At 28.6% G+C, this 12,993-nt stretch overlaps 1 protein-coding gene across 1 annotated transcript in view; it reads left to right on the top strand.

Annotated features, from left to right (window-relative positions):
- Positions 1-12,993, top strand: part of LOC129960936 (protein LMBR1L-like) — a 48,704-nt gene that overhangs the window by 13,140 nt on the left and 22,571 nt on the right. The window contains exons 3-7 of the mRNA XM_056074687.1: positions 6,730-6,763; positions 7,701-7,840; positions 9,170-9,273; positions 10,211-10,337; positions 12,035-12,103. Coding sequence (XP_055930662.1) covers positions 6,730-6,763; positions 7,701-7,840; positions 9,170-9,273; positions 10,211-10,337; positions 12,035-12,103 — 474 coding nt within the window. The remainder of the gene's footprint in view (positions 1-6,729; positions 6,764-7,700; positions 7,841-9,169; positions 9,274-10,210; positions 10,338-12,034; positions 12,104-12,993) is intronic.

Here is a 12,993-nt window from a genome sequence, read left to right on the forward strand (position 1 = left end):
GTTAATTCCAACTTTGGTAAAGTGAAAAAAGTTTTTAAAAACGCATTTTTATTAGTGTACTAGACAACCGATTTTTTTTTTTTCTATTTTTTTGATCTTGAGATTTATTATTTCTCAAACTCGCTGACAGGTGACTCTTCTGGGACGGAATCAGAGTTTAATCTAACTAAGAGTTAGCTGATAATTAAGTTCTGGAAATATTAAAATAGTGTATTATTCTCAAAAATATAAAATTATACAAAGTTTCAAAAATTTTAGCTCACGTGGAAGTGAGTAAAAAATCGATTGCAGAATTCCTTCTTTACGAACTTGAAACAATTCAAATGAAATAAAAGTGTTTAAAAAATATGCACCTCCCTTAGCTTGAATATATTTGTAATAATTTAAGAATCGAACTCCGCCACCATTTTATTAAAATAATATGTTGGGAACCAATTCCAAACAGTATGTAAGTAAACAATGGAAGATATTAACTCTTGATTACGCAGAGAGAAATAAAATCTTCTGTGAATTGAATCCATTAGATATTGAAAATTATGTATTGTTTTCGGAAAGAATTAGGATTCAGAATTATATGCATAATTATTCATGTGAATATAAGGGATCATTTTAGAGATGAAAAATAAAATTTTATAGTCCCCCCCCCCCAAAAAAAAAAAAAAAAAAACAGAAATTAGTAAACAGCTTCTTGCGACTTTTCTTATGACTTTCTAAGTTGAGTAATGTCAAATGATGCACCGTTTAGAGTGACGCCTGAGAGGCGTTTTACGACTACAGAGGATTAAATTAGTTGAAACGAACTTTCGTCTTTTTAAATGGTGTAATTTTTCTTTTTCTTTCTTTTTTTTTGTATGCCATTTTTTTTATTTTTAGCTGCTGCGTAGTGAAACGTAATTTTAAAAATTCAGTTTTTTTTCCCTTTAATTTTAAAGATAACTTTAAAATCATCAAAACAAAGCAGGCAAATAATAACCCCTCTTAGTTTCAAACACTATTTAGTGGAACAAATAGAAGGAAAATTTTATTAATATATTATATTGTGCAGAATGCTATTTTTTTTTTTCTGTAATTTGTGAAAAACTTGTGATGTTTAATAATTTCTACTTTATTTCTCTTTAATGGAATAGCAAAAATGAAAGTTTTAAAACTTGTGAAACAGCCCTCCTGAGCAATATTGATGATATTTAAAAATTTTCGTCGAAATGATAAATATAAGTAAATAATTTAATAATGTTATTAATGCTTTGTAATTAATCCATTGGTACTGTAATGAGGTACCATTGAATTTTATTCACACTCTAGATTTAGTAGATAAAACGAATGATTGAGATACTATTCAAAGAATATTTTTCATTCATTTTTAAATTACATTTTAGATTATATATGTATGATATTTTATCATTAACTTCTTTTTCTGGTTTAATAAGTCAATAGTTTTGCTGCACTTAAGTACACGATAGGGAATCTAGATGGAAAGAAACTGTAGGAGGAAAAAATAAACAAACAGTGAACGGTTGACAAATTCTATTCTCTATGCAGACTGCGTGAGTTGGATAAAATGCAAACAAACTCGGATAGAATTCGATATCTGTTCAAGCATATGCTTAGCGCTGCTTTCACTGATGCTGATGCAAGCATAATAATGCTGAATTTAAATGCTTCGGTTTTTAAAAATGATCTCAACCTTGAAAGAAAAAAAAGAAAGCCTTCTAGGTGACTGTTTATAATTTTTAAGCTAACAATACATTATGCTTGAAACTTCATATTTAAGATATAAGAAAGGTTTTCAGTCGCAATGATTAGCAAACTAACTGAAGAAATATATGAACAGCTTAACCAGCCGTTGCAGAATAAATCCTTAAGCATCGGAAAATTATACTGCTTAACAATTCTGCATATTTCAGAAAAGTGTCAATGCTGTTTCGAAACGAAGTGAACTTAAATCGGCCTTTTCTATCGTGTCACTCTTAAGCAAATAAAAATTGAAGGTCACACTTTTTCCTCTTCTTTGTGTGGTCACGAAGAGGGAAAAAAAGTTGTTTTGAAATGAAAACGGAAGTTTTACAAATATGAGAATGATCTAACTTTCTTGAAACTCTTTAAAGGAGCTGCATATTTTTTGATTCTGAGATATAAGTGCAGATGATTAGTTAATTTCAGAATGACAGAAAATTATGTTTACACCTTGACCCACGAATTTATTTAACTCTTTAATTAGATGATACATCCTTAAGAAGGACATTTGTTTTATAATTTCAATCTGTATTAGAATGGAAAGAATACCTGTTATACCTAAGCGTTACCAAGTGATTTTTTCGTCTTTTAGATTGCTAATTAATAAGTACAGATTTAAATATTCAAAATTCTACACTCTGGTACACGAATCGCATGTCATTGTATATAAAGAGTTTGAGCTGTGGGATGGGCTCAGAATTGGCTCTTTGGTTCGACGAGAGGACAGTATTAGTTCACCTTACAGCTATTCATTAATTACGGAGTGAAAAAAAAAATATTGAGAAAATAGTTTTGGAACACAATGTTCATAATCAAAAAGACAGGGGAATTAAATAGTTTGCTACGTGTAATTTACCGACAGTAGCTTGTATTTTAAATTAAAAAGTTTACACGCACACGCGCGCGTGTGTGTGCTCGAAATCCCTCGAACAACAAACGTTAACGCTGGTTGAAAATAAAGGAATGGCCGATTCTCTACTTCAAAACTGATAACATTAAACGACTTAGTGATTACATGAAATGAGTATATTTTTGTGTACATTTGAATACGTTGGTTTGAGATCAGAGGATTTTGATAATACAAAGCGAATTATAACTTTTTTACTGCGATCATATTAATCGGCATCCACAGTAAAGGCTTGTGCAGCCTTAGGGGCAAGCATTATTGCACGGGAGAAGTATTACGTAATGATGACACTCATGTTGAGGTCATTTAAAACCTACGTGCCGTTGCGCTATTTAACTGATTTATATCCACTTATGAGATGTTGATTGCATTGCCTAATTCGTTTCTAATTTATTTACTTAAACGTCACTAACTCTTGCTTAACCTAAGGTTGTAAGACGCATTTAAACCGGCTAGGAAGATACACAATAATTTAAAATTATATGTAGAATATGCTTGACATTAATTTAGGGAACGAATTAATGTAATTTTAATACATTCTAAGCCGGATAAATGATTCATAATTTTGTTCTCAATAACATAAATATCGTTGAACATAATTAAAAGCAGCAATAGTTATAATTTAGATCATAATATAAACAGTAATTCTGATAATATATAAAAAACGCAAAGGAATCGGATATGCATCAATATAAAGTGTATATAAAAAGGAGTTGCCTTTTCATTTAAAAAAAATCGTGACATACGCTTATGGGAATTTGAAATACTCAAATTTTAAGTAATGCAGAACAATTTTTTAAGTTTTTTTTAACCAAAAGTTTTTAACTGATTCATTTAGCTTTTCTAAATGATAATTTTCAATTTATATGCATTCAAAAAATATAATGTACATCTACTTTTCTGCAGTTATAGTTTGGGGAATTCGAAGATTTAAAACGATCTAATTATGATGTAAAAGAATCGTGTATAAATTAAGTACTTATTACTAATATAGAACTTGGATTTATAAGCTCATCAAATGCCTTAACACTAGTTCACTGTGTTTGTGTGTGTTGCTGGTATTTGATTTGAATGAGATTTTAAATAGGAATAAGGGCCAGAACAATTTTAAGTCTCACCAGCTTAAATAACAATTTTTGCTAAATAGGCAACCGGCTTATTCCTTCATCCAAAAGAAATAATTCGGCTATGATTTAAATTCGAGTGAAATCTTAAATTTACGTCCAGTTTTGAAGTTACATCGTCTTGGTTACACCATGTAATTTTCTTAGCTCTTTCTCCAAATTTCCACACGACGCCTACGTAAACACGTAGGACTCATGAGAGATTTAACATGCATTAGACCAAACACAAAGCAGTTTTTCAGTGGTATCTGATTTTAGTACTTTTTGAATTGAAATCCTGCCTTCTAAAAATTCAGTGCAACCAAAGTGGCTTTGTTAGGTCAATTACTCTTTTGCTTCTCACTCTGTCTCTTTCTTCTTAATATATATTACAGGGATGTCCCATGTGAAAAAAACAGTGTAATATTTTATTGTAATTTTGACCCGTTTGATGATTGTAGCTTATTATCTCTCGTTGCTGTACGGACATAATTTTTAATGAATAATGCAAAAATTGCTATTCGTGTTCTTGAGTGAAAGTTGCGATTCGTGCCCTTGAATTGTATATTGTAGGAGCTACAAGCAACATCGGAACGTTTGACCCTTTCGTTAACTCTTATTTGTTTACAAGGAAGGAGGAAAAGTCACGAATTTCGGAGACCACTCAGATATAATAAAATATCATTTATCGCCTATTACCAAACAGTTGTTATTTCGGCAATATTGATGACAGCCCAATCTGATAAAAGCTGTCTAATGATAACGCAAAGGTTTTCAGGTGCCGATTTCGATTACAAAACTTTCCATTTGAAAGATTTATAGTAGAATTTTGAGTTGAGATGTCTCTTTTCTCCCATACAAAATACTCGTTTTTATAAACGTTTAATTGAAAGGAAATGTGAGGCATTTCTGTAGTTAATAAAGTTAATCTTAACGCAATTAGTTTTTTTTTTTTTTTTCTGTTTATGTGTTTGTATCTCAATGACATCTTGCTATTCCCATTTTTTTTTTCTTTCAAAAATTGATTTTTTACGAATAATTTTTATTTTTGAGTCTGAAATATATGTATCGAAGTTTCTCATAAAAATTGACTTTCAAAAAAATTGTTTCATATTTTTAAGGATGAATATTTGCAATCGATTCATGATGCGCTGGAATTACGGAATTTTATACACTTGTGTGTTCTTGGCGGAAATAAATATTTTAAAAATATCAGTTAGTTGGTTAATTTAATCAATTCCGTGGTAGCGGTTTTATTTGTTAGTAAATTTAAAAATAAATTAATTACAAGATTTCATAATATTTATAATGATTTATAAGTTAAAGAAAAAAAATAATTAGAAAGTAAATAAAAAATTACTTTTTTGTACATTAATAAAGGTGCGTTTTTAAAAACTGGTTTTGCTTAATTTGTTTAAAATTGAAAATGTATTCTTTGGTTGGATCTGTTAGAATTTTCTAAACGAATGCGTTTAACTCGTGTAGATGATTTCAACTCCAAGGGTTGCGTAAAATGTATTTATTTATATCATAATAAAATTAAAAATGTTAGATGTTTCAAATGTCAATTTTAATAATTAAAAATTTGTTAATTATTCTCTTCTATCTCGAATAGTTTCTCATTTTATAAACCGAAAGGATTGGAGCTCGAGAAATTACTCTTATTTCTACTAACTCAAAAACATAACAAAATGAAAGTTGGTTCACGGTTTTAGCGTTTGAAGTGTAGATGCTTGTTAAATTTTGTGACAAATTTATCAAGGGTTGTTTTTCTGTACTTTATCACGCATGTCAACCTGATAGCTGAAAAACGTAAGATATTGTATGGTAACGTTGGTATGGTATTTTGTGATTACCATTATAGTTCTACGTCAAATTTTGGTTTCAATCGTTCGAATAAAAGGTGTCTAAAATAAATATTTGATTTTCTGGTACTTGTGAACTAACCGCATATCTGCAATTAATAATAATAAAAAAAAAAAATCTTCCAAAAATCGCGCACTAGATTCAGTAAAACATGATTCAGCCAAGAATCCATTTTTCGTAAATACTGCTCGCTAGTGGTATACAATTGATATATAAGTAATAGTTTTTTTTTTTTTTACTATGCTACGAAGTACAGACTCACACGTGTGACTATAAAAATCTGAGCATTCGTAGCCTTGTCCAAGGTCTGCAATTTAATGTGGGGGAGGGGAATAACACCTTTATACGAGGGTATCCGAGACGGTGAAGACCATTCAAGCTGTTCCCCCCCCCCTGTCCGATTAAGTGGCGAAAACACCATTCTCCATGTTTGATGAAAATCCTATTATTTCGCATAAACATAATAAATTATTTCTCTGCGAATAATAAGGTAATTTAGTGCTTAATTTCTCTCCCCTCTTTTGTTATCATTTATTCATTTTTGTTGTACATTAGAATTTGTAGTTAAATTAAATAACCGATTCTGTTGCTTGTAATTTCTTTTTTATGTAGAAATACCACTAATAATCAGATCCAATACTTTGCAAGCATAAATATTTTATGGTTTCATCATTTTTCAGTAACTTCCAATCTCAAATGCATGGATTCTGCCTTTTTCGATTACAACAATCGGGAAGGTAAGATATAACTTCACAAAGTTGTTATTAGTGGCATGGTGTTTTTTACAAATATGTTCGTAAGAATTCAAGAAATTTCCTGTCCGAAAAAGATTTTATTTGTAGGCTATGTATGGAATTTCCTGAAAAGGTGTTTAAATAAAGTACTTGGTCAAAAAAAAAAATGTTATCCAAATCTTTACCGAAAATATGTAATTATGTACATCAAAGATATTAAATTTTTACCGCTTTTAACACTTCATGTACTACACTGTGGACTGTGCAGAACGTAATGCAGTAATAATCAAATTTGAGTTCCCTTGGAATTGTTTTGCTAAATTTTCATTTTATATGAAATAATAATAGTTTTTTTCCAATTGTTTGAAATTATTTTTTCTTTCAGGAACATATGAAGATGCAGTTGCATATAGAATATCGTAAGTATATATATTTAAAATAAATGAAAAAGCTTTTTTTTGTATAAATATTGCTTGGAATATTTTTTAAGTGTTTGGCATTCATAGTGCTGAAATATCAAACGGTATATTGTTCTGTGTTTTAAATTTATGGAGCACAGCATTTTCATTGAAGTTTCTCCAATTTTTGGTAAGGAAATAATTTTTTTTCCTATTTAAATTAAAAGCTTATTCTTTTAAGTGCTCAAAATTGTTTATTTCACTTCTGCTATTTTCAAAAATATAATTAGAGACATTTAAATAAAACTTGAAGATTTAAAATAAAATAAGTATGATAAGGAGTCATTTTTCATTACTTTTATTTAAGTTGGTAGATATACATCAATTTATGTATTATTGTTTGCCATAAAATATATTTTAGTATATTTTTATAATGAATTTTAGCAATGTTCATAGTAATGTTGTAAATTTAACTTTCAGTTATTCTCATATTTTAATTTTCTATTGTTGTTATAAGCTTTGACAATATACATATAAATGATTCTTAGCTCCCACAAAAGTGTTTAATGATTAGCTAACATATTTATTGAAGTTATTTGGCTAATGAAAGATGAAATGGGTCGATGCTTGTTGTATGGCAGGTCATGGGAAAACTTTTGACTAAAATTAGAGGGGAAAAAATTAATTATTTTATGAAAAAGCATCAATAATCTAAAAATCTGATGACTAATGAATGAAAATTTTTATTTGTTCTTTGTTCCAATTCGAATTTCATTTTCAATTTTCTAAAAATATAATTTTTTGGTAATGAATTTTCATATTTCAGATATGATAACTGAAATTCTTTTCCAGATATCTACTTGAAATTTAGCACTTTGTTATTATTATTTTATTCTAATCATATCTTTTTTATGTAGATAGTTATGTTTGCATTAATTTTTAATACTTTCTTTTACAGACTGTGGGTCTGTACCTTCTCCTTAGGTGTTTCTATTGGAGCTGCTTTACTCCTTCCCATGTCTATAATTAGTAATGAAGTTCTCTTGGCGTATCCAAATAGTTATTATGTTCAGTGGCTGAATACCTCATTGATTCAAGGTTTGCTTTTTTAAAGAATATCGTTTTATATATCTATGTTGCATTTAATTATAGTCTGTGTATTTTCTGGAGGCGGTTCAAGATCACATTTTTTTACCACGTTACTGGTACCAGACAACCAATAACGAGGTAGAAAATGTGACCTTGAACCGCCTATAGAAAATACACAGACTATAGTAAGCTTATATAGTTGATTATCAGAAACAACTTATCACTCTATGTGACTTCATTAGAGTTATATTAAATGAATGTTGTGTTTTAGTTTGCAGAATTCAGTTTTGTACAAACTATTCAAAATAAATTTTCCTTAAAATTTCCATAGATTACATTTAGTTTTGATACTTTAATAACTAAAGAAAGACGATTCCTCCGCCCTCCGCTTCCCCTGTGGCGATCCTGCTTCCATCAAAATGACTGTATTCGAAAAACTATTTTCCTAACTGCGCACCGGAAGTACGAAGCAGTTATCTACGATCAAGCGCGCAAGCTGTGCGAATTAAAAAGATAAATTTCCGGTCTTTCACAAAAATCTGTTGTCTGTCGATGTGTTAGCGTTAAAAATTAAAAGATGTTTATTTTTATATAAAAAAAGTCGTCGCTCATTCTTTATGTGTGGATGTAACTTAACTATCCCAATTTGCAACCTTCTCCACTAAAACATCCCACATTTGGTGACCCGGACGTGATAAGAAAAAAAAGATGGGACTCATAGATAGAAGTTGTGTTTTGATCCAGTTAATTGCAAGGTCGTTGATGTTAAAAAACAAAAAAACAAAAAGGTATAAATGTTTATCTGACATTTTTCTCATACACATCAAATTCTGTGCCTTGGGCAGAAAAAATAGTTTCCAGTCAAAGTGACTGCTTAAAAAATATACTGAATTTTAAACCGTGAATTGGACATTTTTCAGTTTGTAAAGCTTGGATAAAGTAGAAACAATAACATTGGATCTAGATGCATTTATCCCCATGCAAAATATGTCTGTTAAACATAAATTTTCCCCACCTGTCCATTTTTTATTAGTTAAATGCATCCAAGAATAATCTTAATTTAATCTGCACATTCATATTTGAACAGATGAAAACTGTGAATTTTCTATTCCTAAAATTTTATATATCTCCTGAGAATATTTACTTTTGCAAATTTAATAAATTTAAATGCAGTAGCATTCTGTGGCTATTGTTTTATAATTTCGAAATTTAATTATTTAAGTAGTAATTCACGCTGTTCATTTTATAAGGAGTATTTAAAAGAGAATCGGTAAAATATGTTTTTAGACTTATTTTTAGTACACAATTCAAACTAAATTAAACATACTTTCATTGCAGGCATGTGGAATCTTGTGTTTCTCTTCTCAAACTTGGCCCTCTTTCTTTTTCTTCCGTTTTCTCACTTTTTTATTGAATCGGAAGGTTTTCCTGGATCATCAAAAGTGAGTATAATGTATTAGCATGTTTTTGAGAGAAAAATTCGTATTTTGTTTGAAATTCTGAATTGTCTACATATTTTTTCTTCAAAGAAGTATTTAAAAAATGCAATTAATAGTTATTAAACTAAATTGGAACACTGGCCTTCTAATTATTCAATAGGAGAAATGCTGTGTGTTCTTTTTGCAGTACTATTTAATAATTGTTTGCTTATAAAGACTCGGAGGTTAATCAGTAAAATGCTTACATTCTTTCTTGATGTGAAGATAAAAATTTGGCTGTGTTCTTTAAACTCTTTTGTTATTTTAAACATGTTTTAAGAAAATAGTTAAATCCAGTATATTTTATGTAATGTTTTGCTGTGATATATGCAAATAATACTTTTTCATGATTTGCATCTGGATGAGTAAAATTTTCAAGGCAATCTTTAATTATGCAAGTTCAATTTTTATTTAATAGTTCATGATAATTACTAAAATTTATATCTTTCTAAAACCTAAGAATTTTGCTCTGGTTTAGGAAATCCTTTAAATGAATTAATTTTTTTAATTTTCCATTGTGCGTAAAAAAGACTAATTCTGCATTATCCATTTCATTCTGTAATTATTAAATGGATTTGACGGATGCTTTGATAGAGGTAACATTTAATCTGCTATTCTTCCTACATTAAGATGTAATCGCTTATTTTCAAGATTTCTGTAACAAACTCATTTAAATCAACTCAAAGCTAATACTCTTTTACTTTCTGTACTAAAATTGAGAAAAACAACAGTATATAATAAATAAATCTCTTTTTCCCATACTAAATAGCACTTGGTATGTGTTGCGGTTTTTATATTTTAAGTCTACCTGTAGAAAAATTATTTCCTTTCATTTTAACAATTATGTTTTTTCCTTGATTTTGTAAATGTTTTTCCAGTATATCAGATTATTATTCATTAGGGTGTCATGGCAAGAGTTTATGAAGCCACCCTTGTCCTAGTTTTGGTTGGAGTTTTAATAATGGGAATAATATATATTTTGTCGGAATTATTAGACGATGGCCATTATAGCATTACTTCTATTTTTAGTAAGTTTAATTTTATTATTCTTAGTTCTTTTCTGCTTCACTGGAATTGTTCACACTTTTCTTGTATTATATATTGCAAATTTATATCAGTTTGTAACCCAACATGGAAAAATTGAATTATTATCGTATGTCGATAATGTACTTTTGGTGGAATTATACATTTTACTGTTTTCTCACTGTGGAACTCTGAAAAGTTCAAATTTTGTGTTTCTGTTGCAATAGTGAATTGCATGTATTTTTTTCACTGCTATGAACTACTTCTACAAACCACAATTTACTGTTATGTAGAATTTTTGAAAAAAATAAAATAAAAATGAATTATTGTGAAATTTATTTGTGAATTAAAATCATTGAATTATATATTTTCTTTTCGTCTTAAGTAAGTTTAATTTTTAAATTTATGTAACCCATGCATTTCGATTACAGATTAATGAACATTTTAAGAATTTAATATCACTACTAATCTGTTTCATAATACCCAGTTGCCAGATTGCAGAATCATGTTTTCTACTAGTACTTTCTCAGCATACTTGTACAGCATTTTAACTTACTAATTAGGTTCAACGAAATATTTCACCTTTTCTTCCAATTGTGAAATGATCGAAGATAAATTAATTCCCTATTTTAATAGGTTAATTATTTTCTTTTTATGAAACTTTAATAAGCATGCTTCATTGGCATAAGAAGCATTCTGCTAAGATTGAAAGGCCATTTGTTTAAGGTTTGCCTTATGTTTTGTCTGGTAGAGATAAAAGATATTTTAAATGGAGGATATTATCGTCATATTATATTGTGAAATAGTTTGAATGAAATAAGATCTGGAATGAATATAGTTCTGTGGAAATACTGCTCTTAAAAACTGTATTCTAATTTTATGCCATTGATTCATCCATTTTAAAAGCAGTGACATCTAGAAACATACAAATTTGAAAATGCAGTTGAAAGACAATCATTTGACTGTAAAGAAAAAGTTAGGAATTTTTCAGTTTGTAAATTAATCGGATATTAGAGAATATAAAATGTCCTGTTTTAAAAATAATAAATTTAAATGCAGAAATTCCTTCTGTCATGATTCAAAATTGCTGATTGGTAGGATTTAAAAATCCTTAGGGAGAAGGTGAAGCTGTTTCCTTTTTATTTGCATATAATTGGAAAAATTGAAAATCGCACATACTCTTTGATTGAAACATTAAATATTTGAAAATGAAATTTTAATATGAAGTTGTTTTTAAATTATTTGGAATATTTTATTTGCAATGGGTCCCTTGTATTATTTGCTGTAAATAAGAATTTGAAAGCAAATTAATTTTTTAACATTGAAATCTATTTATAATTTACCCTCTAAGCATTTATTTGATTTTTTTTATCAAACAAAATATTGGGTTGTGAGTTTGTCACTTACGATTAAAATAGTATTAATGTGTTTTGAAAATGTATTATCTAATTTTGGATTTTGAACAAAACATTTATTATTCATGAGGCGGGGAGGATGAAATAGCTATTAGAGAATACTGAAGAATTAAATAACATTAGCAATGGGTATGTAGGTTTTAATTACTTGAGTGATTAAATTATTTAATGTATTGGGAAAATGTTTATTTAATTGAAAAATGTTTGCTCATCATTTAATTTTATCTCTGCAGTTTTTACTTTTTTTTCTGAGAATCATAATGTTTTCAATATTTTAATTCTTGCAGATGTTTCAAACTATTATTTACCATTCCTATATTCATGTGTTTCTTTCCTTGGTGTTCTGATGTTGCTCAGTAAGTAAAATATTCAAATTATTGAATTGAAGTACTTCATTGCATTTTATGTATAAAGCATTTTCTTATAAAGAAATTTTTTGCACCTTAATTTTAAGTTGGGATCAATGAGAGATCTTACTAACTGTTTTTGTGTCATCAAGTTTACATTGCATTGCATTTTTTAGAATTTTGAACTCATGTATTGGGAGACATGCATTTCCTCCTCCGTTTACAAAATATTAAATGCAGATTTCAGTTAATTTTACAAACTAATATATAAAGAAAACCCTTAGATGGTACATTTAGTGCATTTTAGATGCTTAAAAAATGTACGATATTTGATGTCCACATTTTATGACCGTGAAAGCGAAATACTATTAGGTGGCACTGCCATGGCATTTACATAAAAATGATTAAAAGTGCTATCTTACCTTATATAAAATTTCTGGACTAATTATTTTTAAAAAGTAAGACAGAGTGGTTCAGTGAAGAGAGAGAAAATTTATTGTATTTTGGTGATGTTAAGGTTTTTAATGATAAGGTGATAGTGGTAAGGGTGTATAATATGCACTTCAGAAATATTAATGCTGGCACACATTCTACCATATCAATTTACTTTATGCCGTAAAATTATTCGTTGTAGGATACGATATTTCATATTTTCCAGTTCAGCTATTTTGGAATTATGAGCATGCAAGTATTTTCTGAAAAGAATTATTCGTGTTGTGGTGACTTTTATATGGATAGTCATTAATTCACGATCTTTTATGGATTTCAAAGTAATTTTTAACTTATTACATTACATTTGGTGTTAAAAAATTGAATGTAATATTGACTTAAAGTGATAGAACTATAAATTTCCGTTGATTAAAAATTAGAAATGGTGTTGAAAGAGTACAAAAATATCT

This window comes from Argiope bruennichi, chromosome X2 (genome assembly GCF_947563725.1).
Source record: "Argiope bruennichi chromosome X2, qqArgBrue1.1, whole genome shotgun sequence".
NCBI lineage: Eukaryota > Metazoa > Arthropoda > Arachnida > Araneae > Araneidae > Argiope > Argiope bruennichi.